At 33.4% G+C, this 24702-nt stretch overlaps 1 protein-coding gene across 1 annotated transcript in view; it reads right to left on the bottom strand.

Moving 5' to 3' along the window:
• Window positions 1-16866, bottom strand: part of Srp72 (signal recognition particle 72) — an 87330-nt gene extending 70464 nt beyond the window's left edge. The window contains exons 1-2 of the mRNA XM_089099950.1: window positions 16859-16866; window positions 3045-3173 (exon numbers count right to left, since the gene is read on the bottom strand). Of these exons, the coding sequence (XP_088956076.1) occupies window positions 3045-3150 (106 nt within the window). The 5' untranslated portion in view covers window positions 3151-3173; window positions 16859-16866. The remainder of the gene's footprint in view (window positions 1-3044; window positions 3174-16858) is intronic.
• Window positions 16867-24702: the final 7836 nt, after the last annotated feature.

The following is a 24702-nucleotide window of genomic DNA, read 5'->3' as shown; positions in this document are numbered from 1 at the left end:
GCAAATTCACCAAGTGTAAAATTTTTCACTTAAAAGTTCACCCTCTGGAAATTCCCCTCTCCATGAAAATTCTCCCCGTGTAAAATCTTCCCAGCAGAAAATTCTTCCTCCCCTCCCCTCCAAAAAATGTATGCATATTCCCAATAACAAATAAAACAGGATATGATGATGCATATCCTTTTATTATTTAATATTGTTTGTTTATGTATCTGAATAAATATCTAAATACCCTAAAAAAAAATCAAAGGATTTGGTCGATATTGTCTCCGTGTTGCAAGAAGGAGCGAAGATATTGTAAAAAAAAAGCCATATTTCTCTTAAACAATCTCAGTTGATATTTATCACTTAAAATTAACATTAGTATTCGACAAGATTTTACATGATCAGGCCTTAGGCCTCAAATGTATCTAATATGTATTTTAATCAAATTCACACATCAAGTTAAATAGTGGATTGGCATTCAGAGTGAGGTACTTGAGCAAGCAGTAACAAAGCCGTCATACATATACTTCCTGCATTTACCACTATTTAAGTTTTCTCTTTTGAATCCACGGGAAAGAAATTTTCTTTGAAAAAAAAATATAATTATTTACTTCAGCATTTACTGTACCTAGTTTTTCATACAAATTAGAAACGGTAGAAATATTGTAAATAGGAACGTTTAGAATGATATTGTCAGACACAGCCTATAAGACCTATTTGAAGAAAAAGTTCAATTAAGGGGAGAACTATCGAGATGTTTTTGTTAAATATACAAAATTTTTAGTCCCCATGCGCAAAATTTGTAATACACATTAATATAAATCTTTTCTGGCAAAAATTAATTTTTTCAGACCTCCATCCCTTAGAAACAGTGCCGAACTCCTCAAAAAAGTATACTGGAGCCCAAAATTCTTTCTCACAACAAAAGGGAAGAAAAAACAACCTGAAAAAGTTAATATTTTTGCCGCACAATCTTATCACAATGAAGTTTTTATATTTTTCTGTGAAATGTGATTTCTATATACTTCTCGAATTTATTGATTATTTGAATAATTTACCAAACTAGTAATTTACCCTAAATAATTGTTAATGTCTTAGTGACCTGTCTTGTAAATGTGCCAATACTGACAGGAAACTAGTCAGTATAAGGCTTTATTACTGTTATTATACTAAGGGCAAACAAACCAAACTGAGTAGAGGCTCAGGTTACAAAGGCCCACTCAAAAAAACTTAGGCGGGGAGGGGGAGACCTTCTTGTCCCCATGATAATTTTAAAATTTTGGTAGACTTCTCAATCAGCTCTTCCTCCCTCTATGGATACGAACTCTTCAGATTGAACATTATTATTTAGGATTACCACAAATCAAGCAGATATTTTTTTTTTGCTATGAAGGTTCCAAACATGGTCACACAGTCTATGCAAGCAATTTCCCAGCCAAGGAGGAATGTAACCTCTACCTAACAATTTCTCTGGCAATTACGAAGTATAGCTAATACAGTGCCACTAATCTACGAAAATGTTGGGGCGGCAATTTTATTATCTACGAAAATACCAAAAAATGACTTTTTAAAGAAAATAAAAAAAAAACGATATTTTTCGAAATCTAGAGGGGACACTAGGGAGCAGATACCCAATTAGCAACACTACTGAATTAATATACTAAGAAATTGCTTTTAATCAGCATTCCTTGAAAATTTAAAAAACAACTTTTTATTACAGACTCTAAAACTCTTCAAATCTATCAGCCCATTGTTTGACTTCCAGACTGATAAAATTTAGGAGCAATTACTAAGTGGAATACAATCTTTTGTCATTTCCGCTTTTATGAGTTATTGCTTCTTTTGGTAATTAATACTATAGTCAAACATCCTATACTACCAGACACCGAATTTGATAAAATTACACTGAAAAACTACAAAAGATTTAGATTTTTGCAGGCAGACTGTACATGATTGGGTATATGGGTATTGTATGTGATCCTTCTTCTAAATATCTATTGCATTTCTTCTAACGTTATAAAATGTATTCTGACCACAAAGAAAAGCCACAGAAAAGTATCAAGGACAGGAAAAATTAAATTTTTTTTTTTTTATTCTCTGAGGTCTGTGTCCTTCCCCAAGTTTGAAATTTTCTTGAATGTCTGGGCACTTCTTATTCAAATAATCAATTTTTTTTAATATTATTTCCCCTCCTCCTGTATACATTCCTGTGTACGTGTCTCATTTATATAGCCCAAAGAATGTAGAAGACAAAGTTGATGTCAATTCTAAAGAAAATCAATGGAAACTTAGAAAATTATATATTTTACAAATTATAAAAGTCAGGAATTCAATTTGTAATGAGAAAGAACATCAATTGCAGTAATGCAGTTTCTTGTAGTAGTAGGCACAACATTTAAAAATAAGAAATGTGAATGAAAATCAACAAATAATAAGCTAAAAACGCATAGCACGAAACAGCTTAAGAAGCTTTTTTTAATATTATTTCCCCTCCCCCTGTAACGTTATAGTTGTCATTGGGAATCAACAGATTTTCTCTGTTTGAATTTTTACAGGCAAAAAGCAATGCAGAAATTCAACTGATTAGTCTTGCATGTTTTTTTATTATTAATTATGGAAGCATTGGTGGAAATGTGGAACTGCTCTAAAAGCTTCATAACTGTGAACAACCAAAAACAATCATAGAAAATTGCAATTTTCATGTATGGAAAGATCTAAGATGGGTCCAGGGGGTATGGTTGCTTGGATACAGTTTTTATTTCGATGACTTTAGCACTTAAAAAAGACTTAATAGTAATATTTGAAATATATATTGTTCTAAAGTCTTCAAATATTTATATTGGTGGAAAAGGCAGATTTGGTATGTTGAGCTCGTGATAGTTGCTTTTTTATTTGATTAATATCTAAAACGTCTTCTTTTTGTGGTGAAAGCATTTTCTCATTCTCATATTTGCCTGTTTTAACTTACTTTGACCCCTCTCCCCCCCTTCTGAAACAAAGTTGCTGTGAACAACTTCCGATTTTATTTCACAGAAGAAATTTAGCTGACAAAATATACTTACTTCTGTTTGCAATTCTTATTGCTTTTTCATAGTCTCCATTCTGGTCGCACTCCTTCAAGTTTTTATACAATGGAGGCAGGATGTTAGGATCGGCAGGTTTCGACATTGCAGGTATATGTATTTCTGCTTCTGTAAGAAAAAAAAATACTATGTCGAAAAATTTCGTAAGAAAAAAATATACACAAAAATCCAAAAAAAGACACAAAAAAAAATAAATGACATAAGAAGAGCTCAACAAGAATAATTAAATTCAAAAACTGAAATAACTGTTCTTCATATTGACGCCACAGAAAAAATTTGCTTGACTGAGGGCAGTAACCATACAGTTGCTCAGAATCAAGTAAAGTACCCAAAAGCTCACAATAATACCTACAGAATAGCCAGCAGCTGGCCTGTTCCTGATTACTAAGCGCAAATATTGGAGATAAAAATGGCAGAGAAGCCCATAAAAGAGAATGATCGAATCAATTAAAATAAAAGTAAGCTATAAATAAAAACCAACTCCTGCAGACGGAGATGCATGTGCAGTGGTGACTTAGATGCCACAGTAAATTTATGGCTTTAAAACAACAAGTCCACAGAGTCGAAGTATCACGTTTTCATTAGCATCAAAGTCAAAGTTATTTTTAAGTAGAGGGAGTATGGTTCCTACCAGGGGTCATATCATCCTAGTACTCTTTGATCAGTCAAAATATTCTTATTACCTCGGTTTGTGCTTCTAGAAGAAAAGAAGGTCCATCATTATCTGTTGATCACAAAATTGTATCTTCATTTGACTGCTTCAAACGTTTTAGACCATTACTTGTGCAGTATGTCCCAAAACTATTACTTTTTACTCCTCCTAACTAACTTATTTGTTCAATTCCCCTGGGCTCAATTCCCCAAAAGTCCTCCAATTTTAATAATTTTCATAAAACACACCCTTTATCTGCCGTCTTGCCATATTTGACCTCCCTTTTTCCCCTGCAGAAAATTTCGTCTGGATTTTAGTTTTTTTCTTTGTTTTCTTTTTCTTTTTGAATAGAAAAATAATCAGGTGAAACTGACAATAAAAATAACATGAAGGCTAAAACATATTCCCCTAAAAATCCCCCATACAAGCACTGACCTATGAAAAAGAAGTTCTTCAATATTTTCCAGCTGTTATAAAGAGCATTTCCCAGATTTTTCAGCCAAACAATCTAATGGCAATTCTGAACAATTAATCTATGATCCTAAGCAGGATTTGATTATAATAATAATAAACAGCCCTTTAACTTAAATAGACCTTTTCTAAAAGAAAATTCCTTAGCTTCCAGAAGTCCAGTTTATATTCTAACACACTGTGGATACAAACACAGAACATATCTTAAAGGACCCATCCCTACTAAAACTTGAAAACGATGGGTGCAAACTGCAGCATTTAATTTTTGTTTATCTGACCTGCTGCACCACTTGATTAATCCTTGGGTAGCTCCTCTAAGCCTCATTTGAATTTATGCCTCTATATAGGTCTTATTAGTTTTACTTTTTATTTATTACATACCTCCTCAGAAGTAGGTGGTACAGGGAGAAATTTCCTTGAAATTGGTTTGTTGGGTCCCTCTAGGAGTAATTTCAAAATAGTGGTTCAAATCATACTTTTTGGTGCCTCAGCAGCTTTTTGATATTTGGGTTGTGCTTATGAAAAGCACATATATTTGTTCCAAAATATGGTAATATATAAAGTAATTAGAAAAGATTGTGTGATTATTAAATGGTCTTAATCCAGAAAATATACTAGACTCAAACCAACCACAATTCTAAGGAGAAGGTATTTTAGGAAATGCTTGGTCCCAAATTAACCATTTTTTTTTAATTTTGTTATATTAAAAACCAGCTGTATTATAGGAACTCTACATCTAGTATATTTAAAGAAAAGCTAATCTACAGTAGAACTTGGGTATCCTCCTCTTGTTTTTGCTATTGTAGAAACATTCATTTTGAGTTTAGTATTATACAAAAATTAAGGCCAAAAATACAATTCATACAATGGGCTATAATCTTATTTAGAAGAAGCCCTAGCTATACTACTGCTGAAAATGACCTTAAGTTTCTGAAACAAAGTTGGCTTTTGATTATTAGCTGAAAAAACAGAAACACCAAATGATTAATAGCCAATAGCTGCATCAAAAACTTGCCTAATACAAAACCTGACCAGGTAATATGACTATTTACACTTTTAAAGTTGCAATCACTGCCATACAAAAAAAGATAAGTATTCTTAGAATTGAGAATTGCATCAGAACTGTCATCAAGGCATCAGCATGTAATACGGATGCAAGTACTCTTCTTGAAAAGAAACTGCTCTAAAATATCTGGGTTTTCCAACCGGGAGAAATTAAAACTCTATGCCTGAGATTTAGTTAATGCAGCAGAAACAGGCTATATTTTAGCACATTAAACATGGGTGAAAACTTTTAGTTCCAAGCATATAATTTAAAATCTTCTAGCCTTCTATAGATTGCATGCCTAGTTTATTCAAGAGAGAAAAAATAAAGTAGAATTGTAGTATGGCTAGAATTGCTGCATGGCTGAGGGTAAATAAATTAAGGATTAACATGGCTAAGTCTAACTTTATTATTTTCTCGCGATCACCTAACTTTTACCCATGGATCAAGGAATTAGATATGCCTGATGGCGTTATAAAACGAACTGCGTCTTTTAAATACCTTGGGATTGTAATAGATGAAACTCTATCTTTTAAGGAGCATGTTACTTTAACTAGCAAAATTCTGGCAAGAAATCTCGGTATAATGAAGAAACTCCAACATTGTTATCCTAAGTCTATCCTTCGCCATCTTTATTTTTCTTTAATACACCCGTATATACTTTATTGTTCGAGTATTTGGCTCTCTACTTTTTCTTCTATCCTAAAACCAATAAGAGTTCTACAAAATCATGCAGTAAGAATTTTAGCCGGTATATCTCCACGTATGTCTGTTCGTGAAATTTACCCAACTGTAAAAATTTTGCCGGCTGCAGGCCTTCGTGAATTCTTTGTATTGTGGTTTATTTTTGGACTGCAGCAGGATTTTCAGCCTCGTTGTTTTGGTTATATATTGTCCATTAGGTCTACTGTTCATTCTCACAATACAAGGGGTAGCGCGGACTTCTGTGTACCTATAGGTATATCTTCCAATTCATGTTTTTCTGTTCTTTATTGAGGTCCGCGGAAACAGAATAGTTTTAATTGTGATATTGGTGACCCCAATATTTTTAGAAAAACCAATAAGGAATTGCTTTTTGCTGAATATGAGTTTTGACTGATTAAATGATTTATTTATTGTGGGGGTTTTGTTGATATGTTGTTCCCAGAGGATGTATAATATATATTATTTTGTATTTATTGTTTAGTGTGTTGGTATTAGTGGTGTTGGTGGCCAAGTGTTCTTTGTTTTAAGTATTTTGTTTTCTCTACCTCCCCCACGGACAAGCTTTGCTTTTTAGGGAGGCAGTAATAATTTTTTGTTGCTTCTTCTTCTTCTATTTAACAGCAAGTGGGCTTTTCAGTAAAACTATTTAGCCCTTTTCCTTTTGCTTCACTCAGTGGGCTACAGAGCTACTGGCTTGATTGCCTCATATTTATTAGATATATTCAGATATCTTTCAGCAGATCTTTCGACTCTAGGAGTTCAAATATAAGATGATAGATTTCGATTTCTATGCTCTGTGTGCAGGTATAGTTGGCTAGGCTCTTGGCTGATAGTGGGATTTTGTGGTGTTTGAAGTATTTTAACAGTTTACAAAGCAAGGTATGTTGTGCAGACGTCAGCATATTACATTCAAATAGGCAATGGTCAATTGTACCCTTCTTCATTGCTATGTTTTTGTTCAATAAATCGTTCTTCTTCTTCTTATAGGGTTTTTTTTTACTAATCCTCAAATGTTTTGCACAACACAAATGAAAGTTTCAGTATTAGCTGTGTAGGGCAAGTTGATGTAAAATTCAAAATGATGGCCTTTTAGCTATCTTGAAAAATACTGGAGGTAGGTAAATGAAACTTTCAGGAGTGGGTTTAGAGCCTAAATTACAACCTGGAAAAGCATAGTAGCAATGCTCATATTCTACTCCTTCTCTATTTTTATGGGTTAGAAGACATTTATTATTGTTGATAATATTAAATAATTATTATAACAAATTCTTTATTCAAGTTGGGGATTTTTGAAACACACTTAGAACAAGCCAATGGTAAGTCAAAATTTTGATTCAAAATCGTTTCAAGTCTGCAACTTTGAAATAAACTTGTAATGAGCTTGAAAACAAGCCAATGACAGGATTAAAGCTTATTTCAAGCCTGCAACTTTCAAAATACACTTAAAATAAATCAAAAAGACAAGCTAAATTCTTAAATCAGGCTTGGTTCTTTTACAATATCTAATATCAATTATTTACTACCTTGTAGAAACTGAGTTATTATATAGTATAAATTCTCTGTTAAGAATTGGTGGTAATATATTAATATGGCTTCTTTTTTTTCACTTAATTCAAGCATGTTAATTTCAGCCTGTAACTAGACTTCCATTTTCCTTGATTCAAGCCAATGAAGAAGGTTAAAATGCAACAAATTCAAGAAAAGAGAAGCTTGCACTAGGCATATGTACTTTTTGGGAACCATAAAAGTTACTAGGATTTGATCCAAGGTCAAAACCTGTTTTTGTAAAATTCTTTTAGAAGTTACAGTTAGGGAAGGGTAAAAATGACCTGGGGTTGAAAAATCCTGGTTAATTTATGGTATAGGATAAATATCAGATATATATCATTTAATTCCCAAATCAATGCCCTTTTGAAATAAGATAATTTCTTTTGTTTCAGTTATGTTGAAGTCACTGCAGACTGTAGCAACTTCTTTTTCAAATCATGACACACATTTGATACCACACATATTGACCCTGGGCATATACGTCAGAAACTTAGTTCAATTGCTAGTGGTCGTGAATTGAGACCCCCCTCCCCCCCCAAAAGAAAACAGGTTTTTCCATAGGCTTCTCGTGATGTGTACATTGGAATCGCATGTGCGCAAAGGCAGAGTATGAATCTTGTTTGGTTTTAAATCTGTGTCACATATTTTTAATGGAGAGTATACCCTTTTTCAATACTGTATATTCTGTCTACTGTGGTTGAAGTCCTTGAGCTGTACTAACGTTTGGCAACTTTGAGAGTTTGAAAAATTTTTTGATTATTTCTCATCTACTGTTGGTTTCTAATACCAAGCAAAGTCAACTTGAAAAAAAAATATAGCAAACTTCTTTAAAATAACAAAATGTTTAAATATCATTCTCAATATAGATATTCTGTTTATGCTACATGATTTTATATTTGGTTTCAGTTTAAATGCACCTCAGGCACCCATCTTCCCCTAATGCATGATAAAGCCTAAGGATAAACAACAAGTTACAAATTTTGTTGGTCTTCATTATTTTGTAGGCATAGGCTTCTTATTTTTTTATCAACAGTTGATAAAAAATGCAAATTTGACAAAAAAAAGAATAAAACAGCAAACTTGGTGTTTAGCCGAGGGCTAGATCAAGGCATTAGAGGAGGGCAGGAGTGCAATTTAACTGAGGGCAAATAGAAATCAATTAAATAGGGTAAGATGGTAATTGGGCAGTTATTCTCCATTTCAGTAGTTAAATCACCATAAAAATATCATACCTAAAAATTTGTTGTTTTTTTTCACAATTGGATTTGTCAATATTTTCTTAATAATCACATCTTTGGTTTTGGTTACCAATGTATAATGCTAACAATTTTAAATGCATTGAATTAATATTAGAGCTTTATCATAGAGACACATTCTAGCTTAATACTAATCTTGGAAAATACTGTCCAATCTTGGACACAGTATCTTAGGGTTAGAAAAAGGCATCTCAATGATAGATAGACTCAATCATGGACATATTCAAACATAGAGAAGCATTACAAAGAAGGATAGTAGCATTTAAATTGGCTAGGCTATAAAGGCAACTTTTATTAAGCTAACTTGTTGAAATAAGAAGTTTTCCAAGATTGTAGTCAGCCAATCCCAACTGGTAAAATAATGTTATAAAGCAGAAACTAGATAGGAAAAAAGAATATACCCTTAGATTCTCTATTCAATGCTCTATCCAAATATAACAGCTGCTGCTGTTGCAATTGCATCCCAGCCCCAACCTCCAAAACATGGGCTAAATATACCCCTTGGCTATACACAAAATTTGGCTGATTTTTTTTTTACCTTGGTTTTATTTTGGATTATGGGCTAATTGTGGATTAGAAATAAGCACAAAAGACAACAGCAAACTTACAAAACTAACACACTTATCTATATAGTCTGGGGCTATATAGCCCCATGGGGCTATGTGGCTCAACTATGGGGTATGGGATGCAATTGTGACAGCAGTAATTATTACTTTGGGAATGAATAATGAAGGGAGCATTTCAAAATATATTCCTTTTTTCCTATCTAATTTCTGTCCTATAACATACCTCTACTATCCAAACTAGAGTACTAACACCTATTTTTGGCTGGCCTTATCATCACAAAATTATTATGTTCAAAAACTAAATAAAACACAATTCAATTGTTTCTTGTCCTGGGAATACTCTTTGTATTCCCTTGATTCCATTTTATTCTTCAATATTATGCATCAAATATCTTTGATTTGCTGACAAATACTTCTATAGAGTGTGCTGAAAAAACATTCCCAAAACAAAGCACACTAACATCATTAAATACAGAAAAACACAATACAATAAGAGCATAAATCATTGTGGCAAAACATTGTGGCAAATTCTGAACTATTATGGCTTTCTGGATAGAATAAATAAGATAATTATTTCATTGTACAAAGGGCGTGAATGCTGCATTAAGATGCCAGAAGGCCAAACAAGATACTTTAGAATCTTATCTGGAGTTAAACAGGGATGCATGTTGTCACCACTGCTCTTTATAATAGCTATTGACTATACCCTTTGCAACACAACAACAGATGGCATTGAATTATCATCTGGTGTAACACATTGAGGTGAACCTACCACAGGGACTTATGCCACCTGAATGCCTCTCTCTGACCAGATTGGGAAGATGTATATGCAGCAGCTCATCTAAGACCCGATTGGCGAATATTCACTGATGCCCTAGGCACCCCTGGTGGCGCAGGAGGATCTAAGGTCTAAGGTAAGGTCCCAGAAGTAGCTATGGCAAAGTTAATCTCTTTACAATTCATAGCACAATTATTACATTTTAGTTTTCATTAACTTATTGAAAAGTCTTTGTACTGGTTTGTCTATATTATGTGTTTATACTACTACTCCTAACAAGTCACTGCAGCACCAAGCCATTTGACACCAAAACAGCTATGCTTGTTCCTCCTCCTCCATCCCAATCTAGGCCTTATTCAAAGTTTCCCTCTTTAAACCCTCCCATCCCATTTGGGGACAACATGCCTAGAAGGTTGGCTGACAAGGATTATCTTTGGCAATCTGTCATCCTTCATCTGCAGAATGTGCCCAACTCATTACCTTAAATCACATTTGCTAGTAATAGGACGAATCCTGTGTCCACCAGCTTCAGTGATGATAGTTATTCATTTGTGGGGTCACAAGCAGTGGTCCATGGTTTAAATCCCATTTTAACCTTTCTCTCCTTATAGCCCCTAGAAAGCAGGATTGAACCACACTTTTTGTACAGCCTACTATTTGAAATACAGTCATTCAGTTGGTTACCCAAAACAACCCATAGGCAATTTCTCTGGAAAGCATCTAGCAAATTGGTTTTCCACACACATTTGTTACATGTGATTATTTGTTTTGTTGTTTTTTGTTTTTATTGAATTTCTTTTCCACATGTTTGTTGGTTAAAAACAAAGACATGTTTATTTATGCTATATTATACTAGATTATTTAAATATGCTAAATTATTTCATTTACCCTTTTAGTTCTTTTTTTAACTTTGATTGACTGCTCAATGAACACAATGGGTCAATTAAAGTACTTAAAGAGGCTAGCATTTACTTGGTATACAAAAGAGCGTATTTATTTGAGTCCATTTGAAGATCTAGAAAAATTAGGCTACCATCATGGAACCAACTCTCAGAAGACACAGTATCTGCTTAGTCACCAAATAACTTCAAGTGCAACATAGACAGAGAGTGGCTACATCACCTTAATTTGCACTTCAGAGCAATATCAAGGTCCATAAAGGATCTATTTTGCTCCATGTCAATGATGGCAATATAATGCAATGTCACTGTGTTAAAGGCCAAGCAACATGCTGTAAGAGATTTGCTGGAGAGATGCAACTTAAACAAACTTGGTAGTGGTGACCATAAGGTAAGTATGATCCATAAGAAACATTCTCCAGTGGTTTAGAGTTGAAAATGCTGCAAAACAGCGACTTTTGATAGAGTTTGCAAGATGGTTGAGAATGACAAACAGCGCCAACCTCCTAGCAACACACTCTTAATGAAAAACTTGCATCAATAATCAATAGGCAGCTGAATGGGACAAACAGTCCCACTCGTATTCCCATGGCATGTTGCTCCATTCTTTGTCAAGTCTAGACTTGAAGGATGCAGTCACTGTTTGATCTTGAAGGCTATTCCAGTCATTAACATGGGCACCAGCAGGGGGGCAAAGGGGGCCAAGCCCCCCCCCCCCCTGGAATTTAGACCAGCATAGGAAGAAAATAGAAGTGTAACAACTAATCAAAGCAAAAGAATTTCTTATATTTGTTTTGTCTTTAAGAACTGCTATGAAACTTTTTCAGAATCAATTCAGAATTTAATTCAATTCTTAGATCTTAGATTAACTCAATATAGGTCATTATTTATCTATCTAAAGGAGACCAGAACCTAATTTAGGGTGTACAGTAAATACTCTCAAGGGCATTCTTATGCTCTAGTAATAGTGCAATAAGCTTGATAAAGAATACTGCATTTTGGTATTAACAAACAAAGAAAGTTTTATATATATATATATATATATATATATATATATATATATATACACACACACACATATATATATATATATATATATATATATATATATATATATATATATATATATATATATATATATATATATATATATATATATATATATATATATATATATATATATATATATATATATATATATATATATATATATATATATATATATATATATATATATATATATATACACAGCATCATGCCCTACCAGCAGTCAATTTGGTCTTGGTTTTTGCTCATATTTTATCAAGCTAAAAACATAAGTTTAATTTTTTTTTTTTTCTTAATTTTTAAAATATAATCCTAGTTAAGGGGTGAGATTCTAATTTTGCTTAAGTCTATAAGGATCATCCTGTGTCTATCCAATTGGTTGTATCGTATTAGGTCTTATCCTATTAGGAGTCTTGCTTGCTTTTCTTTCATAATAATGAAACTTAGCTTTTAGCTTAAACCTAAAAAGGAATTTAGTCAAGATACCAGAATTTGTGAATTAAAATTATTGAACTTTTAATTCTAAATAAATTAATTAATAATTATTCAACGAATGATTCTAAATAAATTACAAATAATTGGCTTAAATTGAATAGCAAAATCAATAGTAATTAGTAAAAATATTAGTAAAACACTAACCATTTTTTCTATAGCAAAACTGTTGGTTTTTGTATAATGGTATAGAATCACATTTTTCTATGACTCACTGTTTGAAATAGGATTAGTTTAAAGGTATCATTATCAGTCTATATGATGATAAGTGTAGACAATTCCTCTGGACAATCTCTAACAAATCTTTCGTCTTCTGAAGCGCTCGTATTTTGGAATGCCCCATTCGATTAACACCGAAGTTAAATCTGGAGTTTGGTTTACTGATTTAACAGTAATAGTTCTTCAGTTGTTTATCTGACATTAGTGGTTCTTTTCTGTTCCATACTTCCCCACAGGTAAGTGAATCAAATTGTTTCTTTATGAAAATTAATTATAAAAACTTTTTCCACAAAACAAGTTTTTCAGAGAAAAGTAAAGAGCTCCATTAAACCCAAAATGGGCAAAAATAAAGTCAAATAATCTTTCAAGTGTAAAACTCTCACAGACCACCATCAACAAACAAATGAAACCCAAAACAAACAGAAATTACAATAAATAACCAAGTCAAACTCAAAATGAGCGAAAATTGACATGAGTAGGGCTGACAAACCCCATGCCTTCCCAAGAACAGAACATAATTTGCCCTTTACTGAAAAAAAAATTTAAGTGTTTTCACTTTTTTACTTTAATAAATAAAAAATTGTTCAAAAATGTAAGGAATAAATATTAGTATATGCATCTTAAACTGACAAACCAGTCATTTTTTTGTATAGTTTTACCAAAACTTTACCAGGTTGACATCCCCAGTATCCATAGAGACATAGTCACTTTCTGGTATCTGCCCCCCCCCCCCCTGGGAAATTTTCTGCCAGTGCAATTGGTCATTAATGACACATTCAGCAAAATAGTTTTTCTGTGTTCATGTCTTCACAGCAGGTTTAGAAATTTTTTGCAAATGGTCTCTTTTAGGGTGGTGACTTTATGTTTTTTGAAGAGAGCATTGTTTGGTTGGCTATTAAATTTGTTGGTCAGCATCATGTCACCATGCCAGCATCTGAAGATGAGTGTAGGGAGTTGTAAATGCTCCAGCCTCTTATTGTATGGCATATTTTGCAGATCATTTATGCATTTTGTGCCATGCCTTTGAACACCTTTGACTAGGCTAGTAAGACTCTTAAGAGGGGTAGGTATGACACATCCCAAAATCCAGAATAGGCCTGACAACATCCCTATACAGCCTCAGGAAGACAGACAAAGAGCAACTGGTGATTGTCTGTTTGAAACAGGCAACCAGGAGCTTCTGTACAGTAAATTGCAGGACTGAAATGATGGACCATGTTTCTAGACTATCTAAATCTTGTTGTAGGTGAAAAATGTCCTCTTCAATTTCAACAGTGCCAAATAGTTTGGAATTGTCAGCATATAAGGTAACCAAGTTAATCAGGTTAGTTGTGCAATCATTTATTTAAATGCTGCACAGAGTTGGTCCAAGAATAATTTTTTGTGGGATGCCAATAATAACAGGAGAGAGAGTTGAGTAGGTAATGTTGCCATTATCATTAAGCATCATAACCTTCTGACCCCTTCAAGACAATAAGCTATTAAGGTCAGATTAGGGTAAAAGTATTCTACTTTTGCATTTGAGTCTATAAAAAACAATGAAAAACACCAATATTATCTACCTTTAAGAATCATTTCAGATGATATTTTGGTAAATTATATACTCAACCAAATATGGAGATAACTTCCAAACTGAGAACAGACAATCATCATAGCTTTCAAGCACCTACAAGTCAACCCTAGCTCAAGCCTTCTTCCTATCAACCCTAATCGCAGAATCTGGAAAAACTCCCTGAAAATTACCAAACAAACTATAAACTGCAGAGAACACTACTACTTCTTTTCCAACTGTGTTGCCTTACCTTAGAACTCTTTAAGCAATCAAATTTCAAACCCTGGGGTTATTCAAGATGTTGTGGACAGGGACTGGGAGTACAGGGGATGATGTCTACACTTAGATACCCTGGAGTCCTCAACAAAAATTTGAAGTCATCACTGGCAGTCATATCACAAGGAGCCATTTTTTCATGTCTGCATAATACACTTTAAGGCAATGTAAGGAAAAGACAATTGGTTTAATATAGGAGCTATAATGGGTAAAATTCTTGTTTAGGGGCTTCTTGCTATCTTGGAAAGTAATTGAATTAGATGAATGAGTCATTCAGGAATGTATCTAGTCTTAATGATTTTGAAGCACCTATATCCACCCCCTTCTCCCTCCAAAAGGTGATGGCCTTTGATGGTCTTTAACACTCTCTGTGTTAAAAAACGATTTACAAAAGATGGCTGACTTAGGTCAAAAGTTTCATTGTGTTTATGTTGATTTTTGTAAAGCATTTGACAAGGTATCAATCCCTCTACTGTTGAAAAAATGCCAAAAGTATGGGATTGGATTGAGAACTCTGGTTTAGATTACAGATTACTAAACATATAGGTCACAGAAAGTCAGTATTGGCAAAGCCTTGTCTAACCAATGTAGTGTTTTGAGTAGAGTCCCTCAGCATGGGCATAGGGTGGGGGGCAGCTGCCCCCCCTTGACCTTCAAATTTAAATTAAATATGGCTGAAAAAGCAGATGGTTTGGAAAAAGCAGTTGATAAAACTCTATCACACTATCAACTGCCCCCCTAGACAATTTGCTGCCTACGCCCATGTCCCTCAGGGTAGTTCCTTAGGACCAGTTTGGTTTTGTATATTTATAAATGATTTGCCAAATGTAATTCAAAATAGTAAAATCAAAATACTTGCAGATGATGTAAAGCTTTACAAAGGTGTATCTTCCCCAGATTATGTGGCTCTTCTACATGATGATTTAAATACATTGGTTAATTGGTGCAATTTAAATTCAATGACTATTAATCAGGGAAAATGTCATGTGGTGAATTATCTAATGAATGCAGAAGCATACCAGTATTCTATTGGTAAAGTTGTAATATGTTCTGTTGATTCCGTTAGGGAACTTGGTATTGTTTTTGATAATCATTGATGTTTTATAAACAAGTATTAACTGTAGGCTATCATGTAAAGCCAATTATAGTTTGCTTTGTATCAAAAGAATATTTACAAAGCTTGCTTTGTATCAGAAGAATTTTTAGAAGGTTTAACCTGCAAAGCTTTACTGTGCTGTATTACTGTGCTGAGTAAGTAATAAAGCACAGTAAAGCAAAACTAAAATTGGACAACCCTTTCTCAGTAACAGTGAAAGGGTAACTGAATAAAAATCACAAGTCTAAATTGGCACCATTACTGAGAAAGGGTTGTCTAAGTTTAGTTTTGTGTTTTTATTTTAAGGTTTGGTTTTTTATATTTTTATTAATTTTATTCTGCACTGAGGATGGTCAAGTGGAGGTCTTGACCAAAATATTTGCATAATTTTTTGATGTTTTCACTGGCTGTTAATTATCCTTGTTTTCTCAGCAATTTTATGTTTTAACAAGCCTGTGGCTTAGTCCATTTTTATTTAAAATAAATAGTAAGCAAAAGTTCAAAATGTGTTTCTAAAAAATCTGGCAAGTGAGAAAAAATTGTTGTTTGTAGCTGATTCACAAATGGCTATTATTGTTTTCATTAATCTTAATATTACAATCTTATTACAGAAATAACTTTGTGAAAATTTCAAAATAGAGCAAGAAACCCCTAAAAAATTATGTCAGTTTTGCAATGACATCATTTGGTTACACAGGGGCTTCAGGGTTCTTTTTTAAAATCCTGTGAAGTTTTTTTTTTCAAATAAAATGGTAATATTATACCAGAGGAAAATATGGGACCCCATTAAGAACTCAAAATGCAAATTGCCCCAGAAACAATTAACCTATTGAATTGTTAAAAAGCACAGACCTAAAAAAGGCATCAAGTAATGTAATAACTTTTATCTAAGCTTAATTATATTGTAGACTAAAAAATTACCAATTTCCAGGGTTTGGTTCACATCTTTGACAATCTATGCTAATCCCCCTTTTTTCATCCCATTTTGTGTTTTTAAATCAATTTTCATCAATTATTACTATGTTACTATTTTTATGCAGCCTAAGGCTATACTAAACCATTAGGGGGCTGGAGATGAATTGTCAAAAATGTGAACCAAACCAGGAAATTTGCCTAAGCATAGAAGTAGGAATCTAAAAATGTCTCTTTTTGTTCCAGTATGTCTGCTTCTGAAAAAGCCAAATTAGCTACCTAGCTTATAAAAAAAGTCTTCTTCTTCTAAGAATGTAGAATGATAAATTTAAATTAAGATTTATAAAATATTTCAACAAATCGAAAATTTATCATCGTCAAATGAGCCAAATATTGTCTCTATGAAGGGGCGTGATATAAAAACTTAAAAAATTGATTCATAGGACTAAAAAATCCTGCCATCATCTAGCATAAAATACTTAAATAATAACTAAAAAAATACTCTCAACGCGAGGTGTTGAGGAGGGGGAACCCCCCTCATATATGTCAGAATTTCTGTTTATTTTAAGTTTTAATGTTGCTCCTTACTTTCAGTTGAAAAAACTTGATTTTTTATTTAATTTCTGATCGTTTTTTAAATAACACCAGGATACCCGGCTCCTCCTTCACGAAAAAGTCCCCTCCCCACAGAAATATCCTCTGGGCAATTAAATCCTGGTGAAAATTTATCCCGGACAACTACCCTTCATCTCCAAGCCTAAAATTGAATCGATAAAGAGAAAGAAACACATATAAAGACATTTCGTTTAGGAATTCTGGCAAATTCACCAAGTGTAAAATTTTTCACTTAAAAGTTCACCCTCTGGAAATTCCCCTCTCCATGAAAATTCTCCCCGTGTAAAATCTTCCCAGCAGAAAATTCTTCCTCCCCTCCCCTCCAAAAAATGTATGCATATTCCCAATAACAAATAAAACAGGATATGATGATGCATATCCTTTTATTATTTAATATTGTTTGTTTATGTATCTGAATAAATATCTAAATACCCTAAAAAAAAATCAAAGGATTTGGTCGATATTGTCTCCGTGTTGCAAGAAGGAGCGAAGATATTGTAAAAAAAAAGTCATATTTCTCTTAAACAATCTCAGTTGATATTTATCACTTAAAATTAACATTAGTATTGGACAAGATTTTACATGATCAGGCCTTAGGCCTCAAACGTATCTAATATGTATTTTAATCAAATTCACACATCAAGTTAAATAGTGGATTGGCATTCAGAGTAAGGTACTTGAGCAAGCAGTAACAAAGCCGTCATACATATACTTCCTGCATTTACCACTATTTAAGTTTTCTCTTTTGAATCCACGGGAAAGAAATTTTCTTTGAAAAAAAATATAATTATTTACTTCAGCATTTACTGTACCTAGTTTTTCATACAAATTAGAAACGGTAGAAATATTGCAAATAGAAACGTTTAGAACAATATTGTCAGACACAGCCTATAAGACCTATTTGAAGAAAAAGTTCAATTAAGGGGAGAACTATCGAGATGTTTTTGTTAAATATACAAAATTTTTAGTCCCCATGCGCAAAATTTGTAATACACATTAATATAAATCTTTTCTGGCAAAAATTAATTTTTTCAGACCTCCATCCCTTAGAAACCGTGCCGAACTCCTCAAAAAAGTATACTGGACCCCAAACTTCTTTCTCACAACAAAGGGAAGAAAAAACAACCTGAAAAAGTTAATATTTTTGCCGCACAATCTTATCACAATGAAATTTTTATATTTTTCTGTGAAATGTGATTTCTATATACTTCTCGAATTTATTGATTATTTGAATAATTTGCCTAACTAGTAATTTACCCTAAATAATTGTTAATGTCTTAGTGACCTGTCTTGTAAATGTGCCAATACTGACAGGAAACTAGTCAGTATAAGGCTTTATTACTGCTATTATACTAAGGGTAAACAAACCAAACTGAGTAGAGGCTCAGGTTACAAAGGCCCACTCAAAAAAACTTAGGCGGGGAGGGGGAGACCTTCTTGTCCCCGTGATAATTTTAAAATTTTGGTAGACTTCTCAATCAGCTCTTCCTCCCTCTATGGATATGAACTCTTCAGATTGAACATTATTATTTAGGATTCCCACAAATCAAGCAGATATTTTTTTTTTTGCTATGAAGGCTCCAAACATGGTCACACAGTCTATGCAAGCAAATTCCCAGCCAAGAAGGAATGTAACCTCTAACTAACAATTTCTCTGGCAATTACGAAGTATAGCTAATACAGTGCCACTAATCTACGAAAATGTTGAGGCGGCAATTTTATTATCTACGAAAATACCAAAAAATTACTTTTTAAAGAAAATTAAAAAAAACGATATTTTTCGAAATCTATAGGGGACACTAGGGAGCAGATACCCAATTAGCGCCACCACTGAATTAATATACTAAGAAATTGCTTTTAATCAGCATTCCTTGAAAATTTAAAAAACAACTTTTTATTACAGACTCTAAAACTCTTCAAATCTATCAGCCCATTGTTTGACTTCCAGACTGATAAAATTTAGGAGCAATTACTAAGTGGAATACAATCTTTTGTCATTTCCGCTTTTATTAATTATTGCTTCTTTTGGTAATTAATACTATAGTCAAACATCCTATACTACCAGACACCAAAGGTGATAAAATTACACTGAAAAGCTACAAAAGATTTAGATTTTTGCAGGCAGACTGTACATGATTGGCTATATGGGTATTGTATTTGATCCTTCTTCTAAATATCTATTGCATTTCTTCTAACATTATAAAATGTATTCTGACCACAAAGAAAAGCCACAGAAAAGTATCAAGGACAGGAAAAATTAAATTTGTTTTTTTTTATTCTCTGAGGTCTGTGTCCTTCCCCAAGTTCGAAATTTTCTTGAATGTCTGGGCACTTCTTATTCAAATAATCAATTTCTTTTAATATTATTTCCCCTCCTCCTGTATACATTCCTGTGTACGTGTCTCATTTATATAGCCCAAAGAATGTAGAAGACAAAGTTGATGTCAATTCTAAAGAAAATCAATGGAAACTTAGAAAATTATATATTTTACAAATTATAAAAGTCAGGAATTCAATTTGTAATGAGAAAGAACATCAATTGCAGTAATGCAGTTTCTGGTAGTAGTAGGCACAAAATTTAAAAATAAGAAATGTGAATGAAAATCAACAAATAATAATTTAAAAACGCATAGCACGAAACAGCTTAAGAAGGTTTTTTTAATATTATCTCCCCTCCTCCTGTAACGTTATAGTTGTCATTGGGAATCAACAGATTTTCTCTGTTTGAATTTTTACAGGCAAAAAGCAATGCAGAAATTTAACTGATTAGTCTTGCATGCTTTTTTATGACTTATTGTGGAAGCATTGGTGGAAATGTGGTACTGCTCTAAAAGCTTCATAATTGTGGAACAACCAAAAGAAAAATCATAGAAAATTGCAATTTTCATGTATGGAAAGATCTCAGATGGGTCCAGGGGGTATGGTTGCTTGGATACAGTTTTTATTTTGATGTCCTTAGCACTTTAAAAAGACTTAATAGCAATATTTGGAATATATATTGTTCTAAAGTCTTCAAATATTTATATTGGTGGAAAAGGCAGATTTGGTATGTTGAGCTCGTGATAGTTGCTTTTTTATTTGATTAATATCTAAAACGTCTTCTTTTTGTGGTGAAAGCATTTTCTCATTCTCATATTTGCCTGTTTTAACTTACTTTGACCCCTCTCCCCCCCTTCTGAAACAAAGTTGCTGTGAACAACTTCCGATTTTATTTCACAGAAGAAATTTAGCTGACAAAATATACTTACTTCTGTTTGCAATTCTTATTGCTTTTTCCTAGTCTCCATTCTGGTCGCACTCCTTCACGTTTTTATACAATGGAGGCAGGATGTTAGGATCGGCAAGTTTTGACATTGCAGGTATATGTATTTCTGCTTCTGTAAGAAAAATAATACTATGTCGAAAAATTTCGTAAGAAAAAAATATACACAAAAATCCAAAAAAAGACACAAAAAAAAAATAACATAATGTAAAAATGTGGGAAAGCCATCATAACCTGAATAAATTGTAAAGATAGCAAAGTATGACTTTTGAGTAATTATAAAGGAAACGAAGTATTAATTTTCTTTGAGTAAGGAAACAACATTACATTTGAATAAGAATGCCTTTGATCCATCAAGAGCCATAAAATGCAAATACCAGACCTCCGTTTCAAACTGAAGGGGTCAATGGCAAGAAGCATTACGGGACTTGTATCACATGACAAAAACAGGATTTTTATAGAGAAAGCGGAAACTAATCTTTTGAACAAAGAACTATCATTAGGATTACATCAAACAGGTCTCTGGTCAATGACAGGAAAGAAGAACAAAATAAAGAGAACTTAAAATAGGGATTCAGGAACGAAAACAAGGTAGTACTTTTTTGGTAATCGAACAAAGAGTAAGTGTTTACTTTGTAATAACGATAAGCTAGCACTGTCTGTCTGAAATTCTCCTTGGGGATAAAAGTTTAAAGATAAAGGTTAAAATAAGAAGATAAACCTCTAAAAGGCTTTCTGTCACTTGGAGATAATTTTAAAACGTATATAAGAGAAATTGATGATTTTGGGACTTATAGTTTCATTCGTATTTTCACCTAAACAAGGCTTGAGCCATTTGGACAAAACAGCATTTTTTTAAGGTTAGAATAAGCCAAATTAAATTTCTTCCCAGAAATTTAGGCTTTGAATAACTGAGAGTTTAAGGAGGAAAGAAAACCTCAACCAAGAAGAGAAAGCTAGGAGAGCCATTTGGGCTTCCCCTTTTCAGCCTAGAGTCCCTTGAGACTTAGCTTGACTTTATAAAGACCTTATATCCAAAATTGGAATTATCGGACAATAACATTACTTAAACCCCCCCCTTTGTGCAATCTTCAGACGTTTATACGAAGAGGAACACACCGTTCCCCTTTGAATCACTTTTTCATTTTGTTAATCCCGTACTTCATGTCTATACAAAGGTAACCTTACTTTTTATACAAGCAGGTAAGGGGAAAAAGAGAAACAATATTACCAGCCTAAGAATTTCTCAACCTTTATGTTCAGATAATTTCAATTAAGTTTCCCCGCTAAAATTAAAACTTAATAAAGATCAAAGTAATACACAATCCTATCAAGAAGTAATAAAAAAATCTCTTGGTTTGGGTTAATGAAAAGTTGAATTAAAAGCAAGTACGGTTATTCTTAGCTTAGCTCAAAAATAGCTTGAACTAAAGGATTCTTATAATCCAGAATTCAAACCCTGACTAGCTGATCAAGTGTAACCCCTTTAAGTTGAAACATTCGTTAGCTTAGGATTAACTTAATCTTTTTCTTTTCGGTATGTATTGGTGGATTTGAACAAGTAGATCATTTGACCTTAGAAGAAGTTTGGAAATAGTCAACATAGATAGAATTAGACAATTTTTTCTTTTATCTCATTTTATAAATAAAATCAGTTGTCACTGAATTCTGAGTACCGATTCTTACCCAACGCCTCAGTTTGTATCACGCTACCAAATTTATTAGCCCTGCAAGGAGGGGCAACCTTACAACTGGTGCCAGCGGTACTCAAGTTCGGTGCAACTTTCGTTTAAGTGGGTAAGGATTAATTAAATTCATAAAATTTGGTAAAATTTAGTCCTCTGTTCCTCACAAGAAGGTGTGTGTTCAGTTTTCCAAACCTATCCAAGACAGAAAAGTTCGAAAAAGTGTTCATTAAAGGAAATTTTAACCTATGATGGAAGCTCAGACAGACTTTTATCTTTTATCTTCCTAAGATTCTTTCTTTCTTCTCCTTCTCTTTCTCTTTGCTACAAGTCTTAGTATCCGCGTCTGTAATTTACCTAAATAGGGTCATAGGTTAATCATTCTCAAGAGTGTGTAATTATAATTCTAAACATGAGTGTAAATTTAATCCAAGGTACTGAGAAAATTTTAATATAATTTATAAATAGACCAAATTTAGTGACCTAAAGCACTATAAGTAATCAAAATATTTCCAACGCTAAGAATTAAAAAGAATAGATCCATCATGAGTTCCAATGGAAACAAAATTAAAGAATTAGAAATTGCACTACGAAAAGCGCAAGAGGAGAGAATAAGAGTAGAGGAGAACGCACAAGCTAAAATAAACGCTCTACAGGAGCAATATGGAGACGCTCCAGTCACAAACAGGCTTCAAAACCTATTTGTGGAGCAAGCGCCCCCCATCTCGTTACTAACATATCCAAATGAAATCCATTCATGGATTATCACACTTAAACAAATACAGAGGAGTTTAGGGAAAGATGATATTGCTATGATAAATCAATCTATCTGTTATACAAGAGGAGAGATACAAAGATTAGCAACAAGTTTAGATATTCCCAAAATAAGGGATTTAGACCATTTAGAAAGACTTCTAAAAGAAGCTTTTTTACATGAAAAACCAGCTGCACAAAAACTACAAGAGCTGCTCTCTGAAAAACAAAGGCCATCTGAGTTAGTACACCAATTTTAATCCCGGATCAGGGGAAAAGCAATAGATTATGCAAAAAATTCTCCTGGTATAAGAGCAAACGACATTACGATGAGTATTTTTAAAGGTGGCATGCTCCCTTCCATTGGAAGGAGAGTATTAGAACAATCTAAGGCCTCGGACGACCAAGATGAATTATTAACACTTGCAAAAAGATTCGAAGCAATAGATTTAATATATAGGGACTCCTCAAATATGTCCCTGGGAGCAGCGGTTGTAGACTCAAGAGACAGAAATTGCACTAAAGAACCTGGAGTTAACCACAGAGTAGAATATAAAAACAAGGGCAATTATAAGTATGAAAAGGGAAAATGTTTTAATAGTGGGAGACTGGGACACATGAACGTGGATTGCAAAATCCCAAAGTGTACAAATTGTGGAAAAGCCGGACATTATCGTAATGATTGTTGGCAAAGTCTAGCATGTATAAGGTGCCAAGAATTCGGGCATAGTGCAGACTAATGTACGGCACCAAATCCCATTGAAAAAAAAAACTAATCAGGCCAGGACTTAGAGGAGGTACGTCCCAAGCCTGAAAATAAAATTACAAACCCTCCTTCTAACCAAAATGAAGATATTTGCTATAGTGCGTTGCCGGAAAATAAGACTTAACACTGTTCTTTCCCATTTATTTCGACTGCCGAAATAGCAGCCCAAAGTTCTTTAAAATGTTTTGTGGATAGCGTGTCCAAAGAAACTTGTTAAGTGAGAAACTGTTTCAAAAATTTCCGGTAGAGGTTCGTAGACGCCTCAAACCATCCTCCCGAAATGTAAAATCTTTAAGTGGAGAGACTTTACCACTAATAGCAGAAACAGGCTAGTGGGAACAGAAAGAGGCTACTGGGAACAGAAACAGGTTAGTCGGAACAGAAACAGGTTAGTGGGACCAGGAAAAGGCTAGTGGGAACAGAAACAGGTTAGTGGAATCAGAAACAGGCTAGTGGGACCAGAAACAGTCTCGTGGGAACAGAAACAGGCTAGTGGGAACAGAAACAGGCTAGTGGGAACAGAAACAGCCTAGTAGGAACAGAAACAGGCTAGTGGGAAAAGAAACAGGAGTAACTAACACGGAAAGACTAGGACTATGAAACAGGAGTCACTAGCATGGACAAGACTAGGACTATGAAGGTCACTAGCACGGAAAGACTAGGACTGTGAAACAGGAGTCACTAGCACGGATGATTGAGAGGAGTTTCGTTCTAAATATTAATGAATATCTAATCTCGTTCAAGAGGTATTTGTCAGACGACAAATATATATAAAAAAAGAGAAAAAAAAAGAGTTATTCAATAATGTTCATCAGCTAGGTTATTTAAATGAAAAAAATGAAAGGTTACTACACATTTCGGACAGATATATATCGTTAGTAAGTGACCTCGATAGAGAATTAAGAATGGAAAAGAACAAAAGCTTAGAAATTTTGGGAAGGACCTCCAAGAGAATTATCGAGTATATATCAAAAGAAATTAATGAAATAAATTTCCTAAAATTACAGATAAACAAAGAAATGACAAAAGGTTCTATCCAAAT

The sequence above is a fragment of the Artemia sp. Qi Xiang Cuo genome, chromosome 2, assembly GCF_049724085.1.
Source record: "Artemia sp. Qi Xiang Cuo chromosome 2, ASM4972408v1, whole genome shotgun sequence".
NCBI classification, from domain to species: domain Eukaryota; kingdom Metazoa; phylum Arthropoda; class Branchiopoda; order Anostraca; family Artemiidae; genus Artemia; species Artemia sp. Qi Xiang Cuo.
The sequence above is the reverse complement of the archived record's forward strand: the minus strand, read 5'-3'. Positions and strand labels throughout refer to the sequence as shown.